This window comes from Hermetia illucens, chromosome 5, assembly GCF_905115235.1.
Source record: "Hermetia illucens chromosome 5, iHerIll2.2.curated.20191125, whole genome shotgun sequence".
Lineage (NCBI taxonomy): Eukaryota > Metazoa > Arthropoda > Insecta > Diptera > Stratiomyidae > Hermetia > Hermetia illucens.
In genome coordinates, this window is record NC_051853.1 from 63048605 (window position 1) to 63072116 (window position 23512).

The 23512-nt window shown below is 40.6% G+C and overlaps 1 protein-coding gene across 5 annotated transcripts in view; it reads left to right on the forward strand.

Moving 5' to 3' along the window:
- Positions 1-23512, forward strand: part of LOC119656792 (eye-specific diacylglycerol kinase) — a 533740-nt gene that overhangs the window by 477568 nt on the left and 32660 nt on the right. For all 5 annotated transcript variants that reach the window (XR_005250094.1, XR_005250092.1, XR_005250093.1 and 2 more), the window contains 3 exons: positions 8438-9135; positions 16096-16322; positions 16911-17123. Coding sequence is in view for 1 of the 5 variants with exons in the window: in XM_038063400.1 (XP_037919328.1) it covers positions 8438-9135; positions 16096-16322; positions 16911-17123 (1138 nt within the window). In the remaining 4 variants the exon portion in view is untranslated. The remainder of the gene's footprint in view (positions 1-8437; positions 9136-16095; positions 16323-16910; positions 17124-23512) is intronic.

The following is a 23512-nucleotide window of genomic DNA, read 5'->3' on the forward strand; positions in this document are numbered from 1 at the left end:
TGTAGGCAAATGTCAGATTTAATGATCAAAAAGTATTCCTCCGTTAGAAAAAGAAACATAAACGCTTAATGGTTTTTTACGTGGTTTTACAATGGCGCCCAACGTGGGCTCTCTTAAAATTCACTTCCGCCTAAGGATACCCAAACTCAAACTCGGTACTAACTTTCTTTATTTTTTACAAGCAACAGTAACCTAGTTAACTATACTTTTTATCTTCCATATCTCGACTGAATTACTGTTCTCTTAATCGTGCTCAGTAGGCCAATATTGCATTGCTGAGCACTGTGAATTCCACAACAAAGTGTTGACCCACATACTTACTGCAAATATTGCATTGTAAACTTCACATTTTATGAAACGATATGGGCTCTACATATATTCGTTCCAAGTCACCTCACCCTTCCCACCTTGGATCAAGTTATCAGGACGCCATACGTGAACCAACTTAACCTTGAGATCTGCTGACTTAGCATTATACTCGCTCATATGCTTCTTTTTATGTACTCTCTCTACTCTATTCTCTTTATATACAATGATCAACATGGCCAATTTAAACTAAATAATGATTTTACTCTAGAATGGGAATATGACTGGCTTAATCTGAGCAATGTTTAGTTTACCAAGATAGTTCAATCTAAACAATGATTTTCGTATTAACATGACTAATGTAATATAAATAATGATCAGCATGTTGACGATATGATTGGACTATATGTTACTGGATAGTTTGGGTGAAGCCATTTCGTTCAGTCGATTCGTAGGTTATATTATCTCCTCTTGTTGGATAGTAGGCGTGGTCAGTAGCAAAGATGGTGGAGCCATATATTTATTAGACTGGATTTTTGCTACTTAACAGAATGGTATTTGGGAATGGTGTCCTTTTTTCAACAACACTTGTTAATTGTTGGGTCCTGAGACGTGCCCCTGGGTTTGATCGCCAAAGTTTATAATCTGACAAATATGTGAATTCAGATTTAACACTCACAGTGCACTCCAACTTCCAACGCTCTTGTTCCTGCAACTCCTGGTTAGTCTCATCACACCCAAGGCCTCTTGTGGCTTTTTCACTCACTCTGGTATGCCAAATACTTACCTAAATAATTAGAAGGATTACATAACATTCATAGCGCAGTGTCAGTATATATGAAAACTAAATGCCCATTGTCATTAGACCAAGGCTGACATTGCTTTGAGGGTGTTACATGGTACCTCCATTTTGGTTCTCCATTTTCGGCTTCCTTTGATTCTAAGGACACTAAAAACTCAAACTCTGTAATAACTACTTCCATTATAGTGGCCTAGCCACTATACGCTTGAAAATAAAAATCTAATGCCTACGACAAGTTTGTCAAATATAACTTTTTTGAATATTGCCTAACCTGGCCACTTGAGAAAACTTTCAGTCCTAGATTTTCTTTTTAACAATTTAATTAATGCATCTTTCATTTACATAAAATAAAACTCATATTAAGTAATTAAATCTTAAAACAAGGATACTTTACATGCCTCTTTCCAAAGATCAAGGTATTTATGATTGTTAGAAGCTAGTAGAACGTTATCTTTTCGTCAAATGTTAATACTATTGGAACCCTTTTTCAACAAATCCTTTCAAAACTGTTGTGATGGGTTGTCAATTTATACGTGTATTTATTGGTATTGGCTTCAATCTCACGCATGGCTGTAGCTATCTGAAGATCTCGGTGAAACTGTTTTTTTTTTCACAAACTAATGCGGCCTGTAATTGTATGCAGAATTTTGGATTGCCCTTGTTGCTATAGCTCTTTATTTGATATCCTCGCAGAACCTCATAACTGGATCCCACATATCCAGATAGGTTTTATGATTGCCTTGTACCAAAGGACTTTTTACTCCTATTTAATCATAGGGCGCTTGTTTAAAAGCCAATATAGACTCCTTGTTTAATGGTCAGCTGTTGCTTCTTGGTGTCAATATGCCTCTTAGACGTGAGCCGTAGGTCCAAGAAGTGCAATACTAAGTATTTGACACCGTTAGATTGGGGAACTTCGGTTCCATTTAAGTTGATTGGAAGTCAGGTTTCCTGACGGATCGTGAATGTTATATGACGGCATTTCGACTCATTGACTTGATCTTTCAGGTGGTCAGCCATTCCTCGATCCGATTTAAAGGCCACTGTAGATTCGAGATGGGTGGTCAGGAATGAAGTATCATCCGCAAATGTAGATGTGACTATGTTACTGCTAGTTGGCATCTGTGATGTGTAGATAAGATACAGCATCGGTCCTATTACGTTTCCTTGCGGTACGCTAGCATTGATATTGTCGTCATGCGCGCTAAAACTTTTGCACCGAATTTTAAATTTCCACCAAATTAGCTAGCATTCAAAAATCTTGTGAACATTAGCGGGAAGCAGTTTTTTTATTTTATACAGCAGACCTTCGTACCATATTCCGTCAAGTGCCTGTGCTACATCCAGGAACACCGTAGAACAATAGTTCCTCTCCTCTAGGGGTCGGCTAAACCCTATATGAACCACCTCCTTTCCTTCTCCTCTCCCTTTACAGTTCAGTAACCATCATAACCGGGTGGATAATCCAGTCATCCCAAGCGCTCCGAAATTGAGTTCGAAAGTCCCACGAGAAGAAGGTCATTCGATTTTCCGAAAAGTTAAGTGATAATCTCAATCCATTTTGATGTCCGTAAGTACCCACTTACCTAAAGTCTTCCTGTATAAATAAAGCGATGAAACTTTACATACAAAAGAGGAACCGCGTGGTTCAGAAAGAAGTAATTAAGTGGTCATATAGGAATCCCAGCAGCGTATAGTCTTGAATCTCCGTAGACTTGTTAGTTATAGTAGGCAATATGACGGTATGTGTTTTCATATATTAAGTTGAGAAATAGATTTACGGTGTTTATCTAAACGACTTCCAATTAAACAAAAGGAGTTAATCAGCTATGTGTTCGCCATCACTGTTCGTGACCTCCTGCCATTTATCAACGCCATTTCTTCAATAATCGCCTCGTTCTGCGTCGATTAAATTGGCGAGTCTAGCTCACACCTAGGCATTTGATGACAGAGCTGGATTCCTAGTTCCTAGTTTTAATATGAGTATAACTTCTCATAGTGCGCTTTGTGCTAAGCATCACATCCTGTTTTCCTCTGCAATTGTCAGTCCAGTGTTCTTTGATTGCTTCACATGAGTAAATTATGCAGATGTTACTCAAGTAATTTTGCAATCGTTACCGGTGATATATCCACCACCTGTTCCGGAACAGAAGTGCTAAATATAATACATCTTTGTACATTATAATTCACAACAGGAATCCTAATTCAGAGCGTTAAGAGACTCCGACGAGACAGTCTACTGGACCCGATATCAGTGCTGTATAAGTGTCTTTCTTTGAAAGATGCCAAGATACTAATAATAGCAGTCAGATAGCTGGGGATACCGACGTACTAATTAGGATCCAATTTATTTAATTAAAAGCCTTCCTTACATCGGAAGCAATTACCCCGGATTGCTGATGTTACGTTTTTGTAAAATGCATTTTTGGGCTGGCAACCTTTGTAGACTTAGCTACACTTCCATTCTTTTAGACCTTCTACCGCGAGCAGATCACAATAAGTTTGCTGGCCCAATATTTATTGTTTAGTTTAGTTTAGTTTACATAAGAGCATATGAGTCTTAATATGAGCTTCTGCTCCCATTATGCAGTTAGTATCTCTCTCATCAAGTCTTCACTTCGTGTACCTGTGGTTTTATTGCACATTATCCTACTGCAAATTTGAAACTGCACACCCTTAATTACTGAGGGAATGACCAATGGTTGATTCTCAGTGGATGGATGAGCCCAGGTCGTGCGATCATAGTATTATAGGCATGTCTGCACGGATTTAAGTCTACCTTTCAGCACAATTCCTTTAAGCATTTCTTTTTACTTCGATGCATAGGAAACTTGAGTTTTTTGGGCTTTCTTGTTGACTTCTTTGTTCCCTTTGTAATCAATTATAGAATCTCCCGGGCTGTTGGTCTGGCGTGATCACAAGTCGAGTTCACTATTCCTCCAGTATGTGGGTTTTCTAATAAGGAGTCTATATCAACCCTGCATTGCCTTAATGCTAGCGCGATGCAATACGCCGCGTGAACAATCCTCTCCGCGGGTATACTTACCATACTAATCTAATTTTGTCTCACCTCATCAACTTTTAATTATACATCTTTTTCTCATATCATATGACGTCCTTCTTATTTTTGATGCTGGTTTTTTTAATGCTGAATCCTAAACTAATCCCGGAATCAACTTTGACTTATAATGATTTTTGGCTCGAAATTTTCAACATTTTCGATGGTGTTTGCTGAAGTCCTCGACCTAACAAATAGTGCATCAATATTATACATAGTAAAAGAACAACACAACTTTTTAAAACGTTGGTCAACTACTACCAATCAATTAGACTTGACTAGCGGTCGTATTCCCCCAGGAAGCTTTGCTATTCCCCTCTGCCGTTTTTCGAAGCAATCACATACAAAGGATCTTCTAGAAATTCGAATTTGCGGCGGCCACAGTTCTTTGAATATATGTCATACTTACTGATATTTATGGTCAATTTCGACAAAACCCTTTTGCGGAAGCCAATCGTCTCAGACTTCATCCTTCATGGTCTCATTTTGATTCCAACTCGCGATGGTATGGTAGCCGCACCTACACCCTTTCTCTACCATACTCTCCATGTATATCTACTCTAAGCTCACGGAGTAGTACGCGAAGGTGCTTCTCACAAGGGTATTGAAATGGGGGGGAAAGGGTTGGATGGAATCAAAATCAGTGGAGAAGTGAAGTATAAATCCCGATTGGTGACGTCGAGACTATGGTTGTCGAAACGGAGCTTATTGTCGAAAGTGACTTCAAGGTCTTGAGTGGAGTTCTGATATGATAATGAAACGACTTCTGACATTAAGCGCTAATCCATTGGCACAGCGAACCAGAGTGTCTAGGTTTCATTGAAAGGAAAGGATATAGCGGAAAACAGCTTAAAGTCGTCGGCATAGAGTAGAATGGGGCCTAGTGAGGAGGGGGAAGATCGTTGATAAATATAATAAAGGGGCCAGAATAGATCTCTGTGGGACGCCAGAAGAGGGGAAAAGGAACGGGATGTGCAGCTATCATCAGGTTCGGATGGAAAGGTACGAAGAATGGGGGCGTGCTGAAGAAAGGATAACACGGCATATCTATGCTTAAGAAAGCCGTGTTATCCTTTCACTATTTGGCATAACAAACCTTTCCATGATTTGGAACCAAAGGAAAGGAGCGAAATGGGACAACAATTCCCTGCAAGAGTGCAATCGCCACTTGTGTGAATGGGGGATGGTGGAAAGATCCAGAGAATTCAATGGAAAGAGGAGATAGCTGGACAAGACTGCGGTAGTTGCGAATGTGGACCAGAAAGGTTTGAGGTTTCCACGCCGCAGTGAGTCTTCAACACTGTCCAGATATTCCTTTCTTCACTTAAATATTAAGGATTTAACCGAGGACCGCATAGTTTTGAAAAAAAAACCAAGTCAATCTAGGATCCAGAGGACAAGAACTTCTTCCTCGCAGTTTGATTTTGACAAAGCTTTTTTGTGAACTAGAGGGGTGAATTAGACAGACTAAGAGCGCAAGGACTTAGGAGAGAAGGGAGCGTAACAAGAAAGATGGCCTAATAAAATGGAATAGATTTTGGTTGCTTATATATTTTATTATATTATCTTAATTAAGAATTTATTTGCTAACTGATAGACATAAACTTAAATCAATTAAATCTAATTGTGCAAACATTAATTCAATTTATTTTCGGCTTTTTAGTAATGCAGATGCCGTGATGTTGGAATGCTAAGGCAAATAATTGTAAACCCGACAGCTTGGTCCTCAAACCATTAATTTTTCGATAAATAGGTCTTAAATTGTAAAACTCATTCAAGTTCAGCGAGGCAGCGAAGTTTAGTCCTTTGCGTCCAAAAGGAAAATTGGGCGATAATGTGGAAGTCATAGAGATATGTCATTTTGAAGGAAACTATCACTCGGTCTGGGGCTGGAGGTCAGCTTCACACGAGAGAGAGAGTGGTAGAGTATGCTAGCCTCGACACGAATAATCGTTTCGGTGACGAGGCAACGTTCGGCAGGGATTCGCTGGGCGACGGGATGACGGCAGGCGTATTCTGCGGCTCAGCGGTGGTGGGCGTCGAAGAGGCGCTGGAGGGAACGCGCGGAGGCGCCAATGTAGTAACAGCAGGAAGATCATCAGAATTGCCTGACACAGCCACCCACGGCGGGGTAGGGGCTTTGGCTTGGGGACACCGTTGAGCTGATGCAATCTTGTATAGTCGCAATGAAATATAATAGTACGCGGCAGGCAAAGACGCCACTATTGTTGGCCCCAGTCGACGGCAGGCAGCAGAGGCGTTTCAGAAGCCCGTGCAACGGTGGCGCCCGATGAAACAGCAGTTAAAGTTAGAGTCGCTATGTCTTGATGCAGTTGAATAGCATCAGATAAGAAAAGAGACGTTACATCGATAGTTAACATTCAGGGAAAAAGCCCGACTGTCTAGGAACACAGAGAAAATTCCCAGACATTTTGCATGGAAAGCCATACCCAATCGATTTCGGCGCCTTTCAAGGAGTATGCCATAGATTGACGAGGAAGTTTCCATATTAGATATGAAGATGAATACGTATACACTTAATCACGGAAGGTTAACTATGGAAAATGTTACACCACCACTACAAGATTTGTTTTACACAAAAAAAGTGGTAGTTAGGGGCTTTCAACAGAAGTACATGTTAGGGAATCGGAAGTGTGCTTCTCCCTCTGGTAACCAAATTGGTTTCAAAAAATTTCGCAGGTAGATGTTGACCTTCACAATTCAGACTCCATTCCTCCTTCGTGATGAGATTTTTATCTTCGAGGTGAAATAATGGATCCACGATTCGTCAAATGTAGCTATACCGTTCGAAAATTCGATTGACCTCAAAAGTCTTTCCTTAGTTTGCAATCTGATTTTTTCCTCATTTCCAATCAGCAACTTGACTTTCCTAAACTCAAAATGTTTTTTTAATTTCATGGTTGCTCCTCTGAGGCTCAAATACCGCCGAAATCACACTTGACATTCAACCGAAACAAAATTTCTACTAAACTGCCGGCTTTTTTAGTTAAGCAGCGAGTGAGAATAAAAACCCGACTTAAATTTGACATTTGACATCTGTTCAGTTCAGAGCAAGAACTTTCCTTCAATGATCGAAATGAAGAAGGAATGTGGTAGGATGTCTCCAATGATGAATGACACGGAGTTCAATTAGTATCCGACCTGAGGTTTGATCTGCTAAGACGGCAATTAAGGTGGATATTTAGTAGCGACCTTTTTCGAATGTAGGCGGATTGTTTGCACTTGACTCCTTTGCCGTTTGAGATCGTTATGGACTTGCGTGTGTCAGCAGATACATAAGGTAGATCTTATATCCACTGCTATAAATCTTTGGGCAGAAGGTAGCAAGGCGCCTATAGACATCTCTCTTTTTCTATAGACGATCTTTTCATGGGCAATACAGTTAAGTCCTTCAGCTAGATATTCAACGAAATCCCTCCCGATAAAAACCGTCTATTTCTAAGTGAGGCTTGCCTATATTTTGTTCTTCTATATATGTACACATTGCTAGAATGTCTATTTTTGTACCGATTCGAAGAATGGAAATGCTATTGGAATAATGGTAGAAGTTGAACTGTTAGTTGAACGAAATATCAACGAAAACTATGTTTGATTAATGGAATGCAGAGAATGGTCATCAGGATTGAAACAGTGGAAAAATAATGGAGTAAAGGAGAATTAAAAGATTCATGAAGTTTCATGCATTTATCGATAATTTCAGTGAAATAGTTAACCGGATAAAGTGAAGATCGGAATTAAACCGTTAAAAGCAAGACCGGTAATGGCCCTAAAATAATCATATGCCAACTTCGTTAAAATGGATCTAATGTGAGCAAGTAGCTTGAAGCTTGAAATAGCTTTGCAAATAAGCAATCGATAACGCAGACCTGGTTTTTTTTTTTCGTGAGATAAAGGACCAAAAATGTGTCACACCCTAAGGTCTTTGATCAAGTCCTGTGAAAGATGAGTCCTGTCAGGATATCTAATGATATGGCTTGGGTTTCTACTGCTGCCGACTTTATTCCTACGATTATTTCGGTGATATTTAAAAATTATTACTTGACCTGCAAATAAACTTTGCATTGTTATTTCGTTATTTCTCCGTTGTATATAAAGATATAAGAGCACTGAAGGTATCTCTTCTCTATGTGTTTCACCCCTAAAAGGGGCAAAATCAAAGTACTCACAACTCTGTTCGACTAACCTTTTTTCTAACAACTACATAAATTGAACAGAAACCGCAACTCATTATTTCTCTATATTTTTTCCAGGGTTACACAGATGAGCCAATCGGTAAAATCCTCCAGAACATTGGGAAATCCGACACAGTTCTCCTGGATCGTTGGAGTTTGAAAGTGGAACCTAACACCGCCGCCGAACCAACCGACGAGGGCAAGGAAAACCTGCCCCTGAACGTTGTTAATAATTACTTCTCATTTGGTGTTGATGCACATATTGCCTTAGAATTCCACGAAGCCCGAGAGGCTCATCCGGAACGTTTTAACTCTCGTCTGAGAAATAAAATGTTCTACGGCCAAGCAGGTGGTAAAGATTTGCTGCAGCGAAAGTGGAAAGCCCTAGCCGATTTCGTAACATTGGAGTGCGATGGACAAGATTACACCCCTAAACTAAAGGATCTTCGAATGCATGCTATTGTGTTTTTGAATATCGCAAGTTATGGCGGTGGTACTCATCCTTGGAGCAAAACTCCAGGAACATCCGAGCCAAGTACCGATGATGGATTAATCGAGGTGGTTGGTTTGACTACCTATCAGTTGCCGTTGCTTCAAGCTGGTGGACACGGTACGACAATATGCCAATGTAAATCAGCAAAAATTGTTACAACAAAGACAATCCCTATGCAAGTGGATGGTGAAGCGGCTAAGCTAAAACCATCTATAATTGAGCTCACTTTACTCAATAAGGCTGTGATGTTAGCTAAGAAGAAACCTGGCCGAAATATCGTTCAGTAAGTATGAATTGACATAATGGTTGATACGGCGCTGGTTTCAAGATGCTCGCCGGAAATTTTCCGGCAAGTGTAAATTGTTGAGCTATTGTATCCATGTAAGTAATATCATGAAATTTCGCGCAGTTTTGCTTCAATTGGGAATTTTTCAGCTAATTTTGTTTCCTTCAACGAAGGAATCTTTAAATTCCTTAATTGAGTACGAAATTTTCATACTTTAAATCTACTTTTCTTGATGATTCCAGCGGCTAACTTTTTTTAAGCTGATGGTTTTGGTGTCATTTAGAAGCTCCTGTTTTTTTAAGTCACCTTATGCTAACTAGGATATTTAGGTTATAACATTTACGTGATGAATTAACTGCTCATCTCTATCTGAAAACATGTTTTATGAGGAAACTAATTTTACTTGTTAAAATCGTTACTTCTTATGGAATCGGCGGAAAAAATCTACAACAACGCAACATCGAACAGGGATTGCAGGTTGTATCCAAATTCATGCCGACCTTCGAACATTTCCGCTGACTTGTGTAGAATTTGTATAAGTTTCGGCGTCGAAGCTTAATAGTGCAAGGACACTGGGGCGAACTATTGATTTGGGTGTTACTTCAAGGTGGGCTAATTAGTAAAAAACTTCATTTAGATGTAAATTGAGACGAGCAGCTAAGGGAAATCCACTTGCCCTAGTGCAAAATGTCTTTATTGGATTTGGGAATTGGAAACACATGTAGAATCTGCTGAAACAACATGAGCTTAAAATGAATACATCCATAGTCGCACACACATGTTCATTAAAGAACTTATCAGACAGTAGGCTTGGTCGCCACTAGACGGTTAATGCAATTAAAAATCCATCAGGGAATCACTTACGCAGAGGATCGTCTAGTGAAAGTACGCAATCAAACCTCACCCCGGAGATTTATCTCAGCTAGTGAACATTCAGTTATTGCAACTTGTAGTGAAAGTGTGATGTGAGCAGGACCTCTGCGCCAGTGGAAATGGATAACTTATTTGGAGGATATCCGGGATACAAGAAAAGATTGTAAGTGCGTGAGAAACTGTGATAAAATTCTTCTAAAAATCTAAGATACCATTCGAAAGGCAACAACCCTGAGTTTTTCAATAAATGCAATAATTTATCGTGTTTATTCAGATTGAACAGGTTATACTAGCGTCACTTCTAAACTCTTTATAACTTTAACAGTTTCCTCTTTGCAATAAATTGCATTATCAAATGGAGAGCGGGCAAACAAACGTCCTCTATTAACACTCTAAAATTTTGCAATTTGAATCAGACCTGAATAAGGTAAAAATATCCAAACCAAAGAGTTCCCAATATATTTTAAATGGTATATTTTCACCCAACGAGGATGATCTCAATGAAGCTGGTCCCTCTCGTAAAAATACTAAGCCAAAGAAAGGAAAAACTGGGACATAGGAGTAACCAACAGTTTCGTGTCTAACTTGGGCCGTTGAATTTTTTTCTAAGGACGACAATATGTTATTGGCACAATTCACCATCCTGCTGGATTGCCTGCGAAAAATATGTTTGTGCTTGGACTGAAGCCATAATATTCAAAGTATTCGCGATTGGTTCCTCCATTTGGGGTGCCTGGTCGTAGCTACTCTAAAGTGGTTCCAATTATTAGTTCTGGCGCCCAGCCCAAGTTCACCATCATGAACATTCGACTGACTAGAACTGAGAATGTTATATACCCGGCCCTCGAATGAAGGCAGGGACATCATTTGCATGTTTGGTGAACAGAATCCGGGCATTCATATTGAACACTCGAGGGAAAAGTTTATACCAAGAAGGATAGATCCACCAATATTTGTTCGAATTGGATCAAAAGAATCTGAAGATGCTCAGGAACAGTCACCATATGATACTCTATATTTTCTTGGCAAGAATAAATTTAATCATATCAGGAAACTGTAGAGTATCATCTTTGTTTTAGGGGTGGAAAGCAATAATGGCCTCCGACGACAAGCAGAAGATAGGTAAGCTAGTAACCTGGACGGAACTGGCTCGGTGAACCAAAAAAGGCTAAATTAAAAACAACAATTCATAGGGTGAAAATACTAGACTCTTTCTGGACGAGGAAATGGGCACTGCTGCACCACCAAATGCAGCAATTTTCAAACAAATTTATCGTGAGGGGACCAAATCCTTGACGATAGAATGAGAGGGAAACCTGATGACACACCAACGATGTCATACGCTTCTAACTGTTTTCTATTACATATAAGACTACGCTTATGTTAAACAATATTTCAAAGCAACTTAAAACCTCTTCCTTTTTGCTGGCAGTAAGGTGGACTAAGCTGCAGAACTGCCTTATATCTTTTTGGTACTCATAAGTTCGGTCTAACGAACTCTGTGGTATTGAATCAGATAAGGAGGGTGTCATGAGCTATCCACAAGAGCTTGTGTCTTGATGTCAAAAGTTTTAGAGGCAACCACTCTAAGAGAATTCTATTGCCAGAACCTAGTTCCGGCTATTTTACAATACAAGAGGCAAGAGGATAAAGGTCATAGTTTCTGCTGCTTACTTCTTCTATAATTCTTTGTCCTCTCCGCCAACGAAGGAACTAAGACATCTGGTACCGAACACCAGCGGACTCCAAAGTAGTTGTTGAGGGTGTAGTAAATGCAATCTTAGAGGAGAGAAGCTGTTTCATCATTTCGGTTGGTCTCATGATTGCACGTTCGTCCTGTTCGAAAGAAGTGACGTCATTGACAGAGTAATCTGCACTGTAATTATATTAGAGTTGCTTAGAGCCTGGCGCCAGACCAGCGTGGATTGAAATTTAATCTGACTGAGGCGAACAGATTGTAACATAAAGACAGAATTTCAAGAAAAATAATTGTACAAAGTTCAATGAATTTCTTCGTAATAAAATGCAGCTCCCTAAGTGACTAAAGACTCTTTTGGTGATAAAAGTTCAATTGGAAACTGTGAATGTACTTTTAGAGTTCTTTGAATTGGCTCACCCTGAGGTAAATCCGATAACACGGACCCCTGGGGAAGCGAGAGATTCAGTAAATCAACCAGCCGACTTTTGAATCGTGCTTGCAAAGGCAATAAGTATAAAGTCTACTAAACCTTCAGCAACTACCATGATAAATATTAGAGGCTCGTGAGAAGTTCAAAGCCAAGCTTCTGAACTGAACTCTACTGAGCAAAACGAGAGTTGGCGGTTGCAAAGGAATTTGGAATACTGTGAGAGCAATGGTTACCATCGAAACAACAAAAGCTCCTATACTGTCCTTTGAGCACTTCAAACCTTTTATTATATCATAGATAGCATCTGTCCAGCGATGCTAAAGAAGAGACATCTAGAAAAAATGTGCCAATGCGGATCACGTGATAATGCGAACTGTTGGTCGAATTGATTGAGGAAAGGTGTATAGAAATTTATAACGCCCCTTTGATTAAATTAACCGTTTGTGCTTCAGGCATGATACCGCAATGATATTATTCACGAAAAGGAAGAAACTGAATGATCTTTGCTTCCAGAGATGCAAGAACCATTCAACTCTCCGAAGAAGTAAAGTATCTGCCATGGGGAGGATCCCAGCTCTTCGCTTTCCGGAGCTCAGATGAGATGATATCATTTCTTGTCGTCTTCCCCAATTTCATTCGTTTGAGTACCTAGAATTATGTAGCGCTGACAGGTACAATTGCTCCAAATGTGGGCAGACTTACGAAAGCAGAGGATGAGCAAATTCTTCCGTTTAAATCTACTTGAAATACTCCCGTCATCTGTCGTCGCCGCAAATCGATCGTTCTTCTCATTAACGCGTAGAATATCCTGTGCTTGTTGGTGTCGTCCTTTGACAAGTCGATACAAATCTCTTTCGCTGTCCCGAGTATCCAGTTTATCGTAGAGGACTTTGCAATAGACCACTTCTTTGCTTCGCAGTTAGCATTTCTGTAAATTTGCTAATTGACCAGTGTTTCATCGACGAGAAACTTATGGTAGGGGCGTTTCTTTTCACGGACCTACATTGGAATATTGTCGTTCCAAAACCAAATATCTCCGTTGGTGAGCCGCTTAGCAGGATTATTGGCACTGCGAGTTGCATAGGTCGCTTTGTCACCCACATGACCATTAAGGTAGCACGCAATAACGATAAAGTTATCGGCAGGCACGTTACAGTAGTTGCCAAGGGCATCTTTCTCATCCTCGGATGAAGAAATGAATCGTGCGATTAGTTGCAAAAATGATGAGCTTAATCATCCGGTCACTAAATCGCTGGACTTAATAGCATTACAAAAACTCTCAGAGATAGCAATGTTAGCACGATATTAAGTGTATGAGCGAACAAAATAAAGAAGTTTATAGCCCTTTTTACCGCGTTCGCGTTATATGTCCCAGCAAAATCACAGCATCATCATGTATCTTGCAGAGCGCAAACATCGACGCGCCTCATCCAAAGGAGCCCTGTGGGTTACCAATGTTTAGCATGCAGATACGGATTAATTTACTTACGTCTTGACCTCATCCCTGCATCTCAAACCCTCGCTCTTTTCTCGACAGGTGAATTGGGCTTTTTTCATGGGACATTATATAACTCTATATGCGAACCTAAGAGCGACAATCCGGGTGATTGACTAGCGAATGAAGGACAGGCATATATCAATCCATAGCGGCAGTCAAGCTGCCCTCAGGACGTGACCTCCAAAGTCGGTCAGGAACGTAAAAATCATTTGAACTCTATGTCTAGATTCTATACGGTGGAATTGGGTAACTGGTCACTGTAGCATACAGGTAAATGAAACCCCAAATGCCTTAACAAAAGAGGTTTCAATTTCGCCCATCCAGTTAGGAACAAGGACAAGAGAGGGGGGGGGGCTAAATGTCCGGATACCAAACTATACCTGTCCGAACGAAACAAACACACTTCGAAGTTTATTCTGTCGAAAAACAAGAAGACTGCATGGCAGTCATTCTGACTGGCTTTAATTCACTAGCTAGGCGTACACTCAGGCTACGAATTATACAAGACGATAGGTGTCCATCCAGTAATAAAGTAAGGTAAGCGGAATCTGCGGAACATTTCCCAACTGAGTGCCCCACTTATATACCCGTCAGACATCAGTTTTATGGCATCGGTGTACTCCACCTGCAGCGGTTAGCATCACATTTGCTAATGGAAATCGAGCGATACATAAATGAATCCGAAATCTTTCATTGGACGAAGGCGTTGAGTACAATAGATCACTACGGTCGCAGCCACTGCGCTACGTACCAAAGGCCACTGCCAACATAGAGAATAGAGTGGCTTAATGTTGTTTGAAAAGAGCTGGAGACCAGTGCGAAGTGAAAAAAATACAGGAACACAGTCATTGTATCTCCCAGTACTAAAGCAGATCCAGAAACATCCAGAAACAAACAACAAACAATTGAATTTGGGATCGCAATTTGCAAAGGAAAAATTTGGCGAGTGGTTGATTTCATTACGACCGTTGGTCAATTGGCTGTTGCAAATATGCGGCTTGATATCTCCGATTATTTTTTTGGCATTACTTCGAGTGCTTTGTCTACGCTAACAAGCTTTGGTTAAGCTCAAACCCAACATTCGAGGTGATATTGCTGGGGAATAACGACGTTTATATTATACCCAGTCATATAAAATTGGACATAGGTACTGCCAGCGAAACCAAGGAGGAATGATGTGATATTTCATCCTCTTTGTTCTTGTTATGGACACCGTCACATGGGATAACCAACGTCCCGGACCCTACCCAGTGTTTTATGCAGATGATGTTTTCCTAGCATCTGATAGCAAAAATGTTGTCGAGCAACTTGTCCAAAAATGGAATGATCGCCTCATTCAACACGGTCCCAGATTGAATCTAAACAAAACTGAATTTTTGACGACCGATTCCCATGAAACAGGCACAATCACTGTCAGCGGCAGTAATCTGCCCAGAACTGAGCGCTTTCAATACCTCGGGTCAACCCTATCATCAATGGAGAACTGCGTTATGAAATTGCTTCACGCATTAACGCAACCTAGATGAAGTGGCGTTCCACAACTGGTGTTCTTTGTAATCGACGTATCAACGAACGTCTCAAATCTAAAATTTACGGCGATGTCGTCCGCCCTGTCGCTCTCTATGGTTCTGAGTGTTGGCCGACTATAAAAGACAATGAACGGCGTCTTGCGGTAATGGAGACGGAAATGTTGCGATGGACTAGTGACGTCACACGTTTTGATCACATCCGAAATGAGAATATCCGCGATCGTTATGGGGTTGCACCGATCGTGGAAAAGTTGCGACAGAGGCGTCTTCGAGCGTATGATCACGTAATTCGTGCTTATGGGAATTAATTTGCCAAGATTGGTCTGAACATCGAAGTCGATGGTAAACGACTAAAAGGCCGGCCTAAACAACGGTGGGTTAATACGCCGGATGGGGATTTAAAAGCCTCGAGATTGCACCCAGATCAGTCATTCGATAGAACCAAATGGCGAAACCTGATGGCGAACCAAATGACCTCCTGCTTGTGGACGGGACAAAGGCTGAAGAAAAAGGAGAAGACTTTCTCTCTGGCTTCCTTTAATAATTTAGAATGTGTTATTATGGTTATTTAATTATGTCGTAGATAACGGACAATTATCTAATAATTAATGGACAAATCAATTATCCTTAATTTTCGACAATTCCTACTATGCATTTAAATTGTGTGTCTAATGACCCCACCGTATAATAGCCATAGTATATGTATATCGATATGCACTTAGTTCATAATGTTTCCCTCATATACGCACCCTTTAAATACTTTTTAAAGCTAGCTTAAATCGTTGTTCATATTGCCTAACTATTCAATTTACACGACACAAAAAGAAACCAGTGCCATATCGACGACTATAAAGGATTTTCAGAAGCGAAAAAAGTCTACTTTACTAATCAACATTTTGCATTATTATCATTCTTTTCCATTTAACAGATTGGGCGGTATGGAGCCACTTAATTTAAGCATTCATCGAATAACAATGCCTGATTACGAGCAACACCACTACGATAAGGAACTGCTGAAACAATCCGCCGTGAATTTGGGTAATATCGAAATTGAGCCCGTTTCCGACCTGGAACAGGCTCGCAATGCTATTAACAAATATTGTGATGAATCGTCCAATTTCCCGAAGCTATCACAAGAATGGTGTTTCGTTGACTGTAAGTACCGATGAAATTATGCGGAAGCCAATGTTGTTCAGAAGCGATGGTGGAGGTTCAGTTATGTTTGCTTAATACTCGTGCATATTCTACTTGGTTTACAGCCAAATTTAATTAATGAAGACTAATCGCATTTATTAATAGCGTGGGCAGCCAAGCTTTGGCGAATGTTTGCTTTTTTCAATGCTTATGAATATTTTCGACTGCTTCGATGACTCTCATTTAAAGTTTTCGCTTCCTTCGTACCGCCAACCTTTGAGCTGTTCTGTAAGACCAGCTTGTGCTGAAATCAGAAGAGTACTCAGAATATTTGAAATTTCCTTATTAATCTTTAACGAATCGTTTCGTCCGCCTGTCCATGATAAACTAGAAAAAGCTGCTGCACTAATTCTTCTGATTACACCCCCAGCAATTGAGGTTCTCAGGAAAGTGCATAATAACACGTATAAGCAAATTAGAGATTAGTAGCTTTCTCCCAGCAAGCTTCCATTATCCTCTCGAGTGTTCAACTGTAGTATGTGCCCATCACCCAGAATAGTGAAATGAGTCCTTTTGCCAAATTGATATGAGTACACAATCCATTTCTAGCATGTACTGCTGAACGATTCTTTCGAATCGATCGTGCTCAGGAGCATCTCCACTATATAACTGATATCGCAACTGATGTGATCTATGTTCTGGACCAAGAGTGCGCAACAATGCCACAAACTCCGGATGCAGATGGCTCATTTGCTGCCTTCAACCAGAAACAAAAGTCGATTCATGATGCCGAACTCAATAGCCACCATAGAAATAGCTGCCGTAAGTTCAAAGTTATATTGTTTATTGTGTTTGTTGTTTTCATCCATTTGTTCCATTTGTTCTTTAGTTTATTCCATACATTTTGGAAATTTGTATTTGTTTCGCTCAAAGCCTTTCAAAATAAGTTCATGAGCAAAAGAAAGGAGCTTACTGGCTTTAATTGTCGTATTGAACTGCAATCACTTGAAATTTCATAATTCAATAGAGCACACAATCATTAGTAATGAATGTTAATTTATTTCATGCTTTTAGAAAAAAATGTTTTGATGTAGTTATAATATTTTAAAGTAGAGCTTTTGTTAGTAGTTATATTGCAAATGCACCTGATTGCTTTTATGTATACCACCGCACTTACACTTGAAAATAATATCCTCCTTAAGGGTTCCCACGGGTTCACATAGCACCTACATATATCCATTTATGGTTTAAGCAATCTATTCGTTTTAGCATCTTTGTTTCCACCACATTATTATAACAAGTCGGAAGCTGGACGCTCCAGGTATAAAAGTTTGCTGTTCATCTTGTCTGAAAAAAACTCTATGCACGTTTTTCCATTCATATATGATATAACTAAGAGTTCAAAATATTCTTTGATATCTCCAATTCCCCCGTTCATATGAGTTCACTTTATATGATGATGACATCATACACGCCTTGGAATGCAATAAATTTATACGAAATACAAAATTTCGATAACTTTGTTCATAACAGTTGGGTTTTCCTCAAATTTTCCAAAATTGTGTATTCTATTATTACTTATATTGGTACAATAATTTTGTACCTCTAGGATGAACTTAATTGTGGTTTTCCGACAAATTTTCGAAAAGTGGTAAAATGATATCATTAATTTCATTTGGGCAGGTATTGCAATGGAAGGCCTTTTTTTAGACCCACCTTTATGATTTTTTTCAAATTTTTCGGTTGGATAGGTTCGAAAAGTACCAGTCGAGTCCATTCATTTGGTACCCATATGACCATGTTCTGTGAAAAAAAATATAAACGCCCCTTTAGCATGTATGGAGAGCCTTCGTTAAACTCAACACAAAATGGTGCCACTTACTATATGTAAAGGGATTCAAAAAACACATATTCTCAAGATATTTCGTAACAATAGCATCAGCCGTTTCCGAACGAATCGGGTGTGATAGACAGACAGACAGACATTGAATCAATTCTAAAAAGGTTTTTTTTTCACATTAAACTATAACAAGTCGGGAAACCGGAAGCTTGACGCTGCAGGTATAAAAGGTTTTGTGTTTCCCTATTTGAGAAGCATAACGCAGTTCTCTATTGGTTGACAGCATTGACTTGAGATATTTAAATTGCTCAGCGCTATCAGCTTCAATAGCCTACCCAGAACTGAGCGAATTAAATATCTGTGGACAATGTTATCATGTTATGGAGAACTGCGTTTTGAAATTGCTTTACGCATTAATCGGACCTGGATGAAGTGGCATTCCACAACAGGTGTTCTTTGTGATCGGCGTATCAGCCTAAATCTCAAATCTAAAATTTGCCGCAATATCGTCCATCTGCCGCTCGCTGTAGTTCTGAATGTCGGCTGACTATAACAGACAATGAAAGGCATCTTGCGGTAATGGAGACGACGATGTTGCATGGCACTGGTGGCGTGATACGTTTTGATCACGTGCAAAATGAGGATATCCGCGATCGTTATGGGTTGCACCGATCGTGGAAAAACTGCGAGTGAGGCGTTTTCGACGGTATGGTCACATAATTCGCGCTAACGAGAATTCACTTACCAATATTGGTCTGATCATCGAAGTCAACGGTAAGCGACCAAAAGGTCGGCCGAAACAACGGTGGCTTGATACGCTGGATGGGGATTTAAAAGCCTCGCGATTACATCCAGACCAGGCATTTGTTAAAATAAAATGGCAAAACCGATCACGACGAACCGACCCCGCTTATGAATGGGCAAAGGCTGAAGAAAAAGATGAAGATGTGAGGGGCGACGAGTGCATGACAGCTCCCTGTTATATAGTAAAAAATTCCATTGCCCTCTAGTTTTTAGAAAACGATTTAAATAAATAATTTGATTGAAAGCCCTGTATTGATAGTCAACTTTATACGTTTCACACTCTGAGTTTAATATTATTACCAAATGCGAAGAATTTAACCTACAACAGATATAAAATAGGGCTGGGCAGATGTAGATTTTTCATGAATGGAATTTTAATATTTCATTCGAATATCAACTATTCTCATTAATTATGACGTCAGCATCTTATTTGTATGGCTTGGGATGCAGTAAATTCGCACGAAATTGACAAGTTTGAACTGCTATAACTGTGACAATAACAGTTGGATTTTCATGAAACTTGGGATGTGTATGCACGAGACTGTCCTCTGCAAAATTGTGTCCGTGCAAAATTTAGTACACCTACGATGAACCTAAGGGGAGTTTTCTAGTCAATTTCTAAAAGTTGATAATATACTATTACCTTAAAAAGGGCTGGAGATAAGTAGATTCTTCATAAATGCGACCTTAATATTTCATGCGAATGTCAATTATTCCGGTTAGTTATGACGTCAGCATCTTAAGCGAAATTGGTAAGTTTGAACTGCTATGACTTTGGCGTTAATGGCCAGATTTCCACGAAATTTAGCACGTATATACGAAATATTGTCCACTATGCTGGTACAATTCGGCGGCCCTAGGATGAATTTAAGGGGTTTTTTTCAGTAAATTCCTAACAAGTAGTAACATACTATTAGTAAGTTTATTTGAGCAGATATCGGAATGAGACATATTTCGAGGCCTAGATTTCATCTAAGCGCACCACCCTGATTTTTTTCGGATTTTTAGGTTGGGTAGTTTCCGAAAATGAGTCTTGTCTCACTTTAATTGCGTACATTTTGACCCCTTACTCACATACTTTGCAATTCACACCAAAACTAATGTCAGTTTCGGAAGGTACTGATTGAGACCTTTCATTTGACATGACTATATCCGGTGAAAAAATTTTTTGAATCTCCTCTTTGCATGTATGGGGAGCCCCCCTTTAAACTCCACCTAAATTTATGCCACTCGTGCGTGGAATTTCATAATTCCCATCTGTCCACCTAATTTCATTCGAATCGGTTTAGCTGTTTTGGAGAAAAGTGCATGCGACAGACAGACAGAGAGACAGACACTGAATCGATTTTAATAAGGTTTTGTTTTACACAAAACCTTAAAAAACAGTCTCCAAAATTCAAAAAAGATATAATCTTCACGATCCCTCACAATATACAATATAACTAAGGTTCAAAGACTTCCAAACACCCAGTTTTGCGGAACCCTGAGTCTTTTAATTGTGATTGATACTGAATAGCACTCAGTATCACGTGAATTCGTCTCACTGGATTACGTAGCGCAGTAGTAAAAACCCTCTGAATAACTTTTACTCACACTTAATTCAATTACCTTTGCATTATTACTCGTTCTTATAAACCGACGCATATTACATCGTTGCTCAACCTGAACTGTCTCTGAAGATGGACCTTGAACTCTTTCAAATCCCAGCGAATCTTTCAGAATAATATATGGTCGCCATTTACTCTTACCTCCGCGCCATATATTGGTTGTGATGTTAACTTCCAAATGCATTTCCAGATTTTAGAAAAGGCAGCGAAAGTGGAGCGCCCTCAGCAGAAACCACGCTTCCTAGACTTACAATTGATGATCGCCAGAGCTAACAGATGTTATCAGCACGAGATGTTTGAGGAAAGAGATGCCGTGGTCCATTGAACTTTTCCATGTTCTCCGGACAAGGCAGCATGAAGAACGTCACCGGTAATCATCATCATCATCATCAACGGCGCAACAACCGGTATCCGGTCTAGGCCTGCCTTAATAAAGAACTCCAGACATCCCGGTTTTGCGCCGAGGTCCACCAATTCGATATCCCTAAAAGCTGTCTGGCGCCCTGACACACGCCATCGCTCCATCTTAGGCAGGGTCTGCCTCGTCTTCTTTTTCTTTTTCTACCATAGATATTGCCCTTATAGACTTTCCGGGTGGGATCATCCTCATCCATACGGATTAAGTGACCCGCCCACCGTAACCTATTGAGCCGGATTTTATCCACAACCGGACGGTCATGGTATTGCTCATAGATTTCGTCATTGTGTAGGCTACGGAATCGTCCATCCTGATGTAGGTGGCCAAAAATTCTTCGGAGGATTCTTCTCTCGAACGCGGCCAAGAGTTCGCAATTTTTCTTGCTAAGAACCCAAGTTTCCGAGGAATACATGAGGACTGGCAAGATCATTGTCTTGTACAGTAAGAGCTTTGACCCTATGGTGAGACGTTTCGAGCGGAACAGTCTTTGTAAGCTGAAATAGGCTCTGTTGGCTGACAACAACCGTGCGCGGATTTCATCATCGTAGTTGTTATCGGTTGTGATTTTCGACCCTAGATAGGAGAAATTGTCAACGGTCTCAAAGTTTTATTCTCCTATCCTTATTCTTCTTCGTGTTTGTGTTTGACCAGTGCGGTTTGATGTTGTTGGTTGACTCGTCTTCGGTGCTGACGTTGCCACCATATATTTTGTCTTGCCTTCTTTGATGTGCAGCCCAAGATCTCGCGCCGCCTGCTCGATCTGGATGAAGGCAGTTTGTACATCTCGGGTGGTTCTTCCCATGATGTCGATATCGTCAGCATAGGCCAGTAGTTGGGTGGACTCGAAGAGGATCGTACCTCTTGCATTTACCTTAGCATCACGGATCACTTTCTCCAGGGCCAGGTTAAAGAGGACGCATGATAGCGCATCCCCTTGTCGTAGACCGTTGTTGATATCGAATGGTCTTGAGAGTGATCCTGCTGCTTTTATTTGGCCTCGCACATTGGTCAGGGTCAACCTAGTCAGTCTTATTAATTTCGTCGGGATACCGAATTCTCCCATGGTCGTGTACAGTTTTACCCTGGCTATGCTATCATAGGCGGCTTTAAAGTCGATGAACAGATGGTGTAACTGTTGTCCATATTCCAACAGTTTTTCCATCGCTTGCCGCAGAGAGAAAATCTGATCTGTTGCTGATTTGCCTGGAGTGAAGCCTCTTTGGTATGGGTCAATGATGTTCTGGGCGTATGGGGCTATCCGGCCTAGCAAGATAGTGGAGAATATCTTATAGATGGTACTCAGCAACGTGATACCTCTATAATTGCTGCACTGTGTGATATCTCCCTTTTTATGTATGAGACAGATAATGCCTCGTTGCCAATCGTCAGGCATTGATTCGCTGTCCCATACCTTGGGCACAAGTTGATGAACCACTTGGTGTAACTGGTCGCCTCCATATTTAACCAATTCGGCTGTAATTCCATCCTATCCTATCCTGGCGACTTATGATTTTTTAGCCGATGAATTGCACGGACTGTTTCTCCTAAACTTGGTGGTGGCAGTATTTGTCCGTAAAATCCGTCCTATCCGAGGCTCCTGTTGTGGCTTCGTAACAAGTTGTTTTCCGTGTAGGGTTGTCAGCCCTACCAAACATCCAACCTGGAGGACCAGTTGGTACAATTTGTCCCGTTTTTAGGCGCGGGAGACACGCTTTCATCCGTCTTCGTCTGCAGCTTTTCGTTAAGAAAGAGCTCCCAGCGGTCACCACGTGGAGGTGGAGATAGGGTTTGGTAGTAGAGCTGTTGGTGTTGGTGTCAGCAGACATTTCCCAAGTTTTATGCTCCATCGTGGATACCAATCCGCGTTTCGCCCTGGGACCTATACTACCCTTTGACCACCTAATAGGAACCGGTAATAGGAACAGTTAATATCGGTGACAAGATACAACCCTGATGGATTCCGCTTTAGACCTCAAATTCCTATGAGATTTTATGCCATCTGCTTGCCCCTCCTACGTAGAGCACGCCAGATATTCTCTCTGTCAAAAGCTTTCCCGAAATCGATGAAGAATAGGCGAAACTGCGCGCACTGTTGTAGAATGATCTGGAGGGTGCTGATGTGGTTAATGCAGAAGGGTTCAGAGCGCAAACCAGCCAAGATTTCCATACGAGGGAAGCAGCAGATTTGCAGTAACTGTTAGTGCTGCGATATTCCTCTTCAGCGTACTAGCTAACTCCCTTTTCTTAAGGTGCACACTACACTGAACGTCCCTGGATTTTGCATGGTATCGGAGTTCGAGGGCGTCACGCCAACCACCACTCGCAGCGGTCAACAGAGCCTTTAAACCCTTCCGTTCGTCGATCCGCCTCCAAAATTCCGAAATCAAACAGATCTTATGACTCCCCTTCGTGACATAACCGGCATCCTGCGTAGCACTCAAGAAAAAAACATTTTTGATGGAGGGCCAATTCTCATCGATATTCTCAGGCGGGTTGCTCAGTGTATCTGGCTTCCACCGTCGAACGGCAGCTGGATCATACA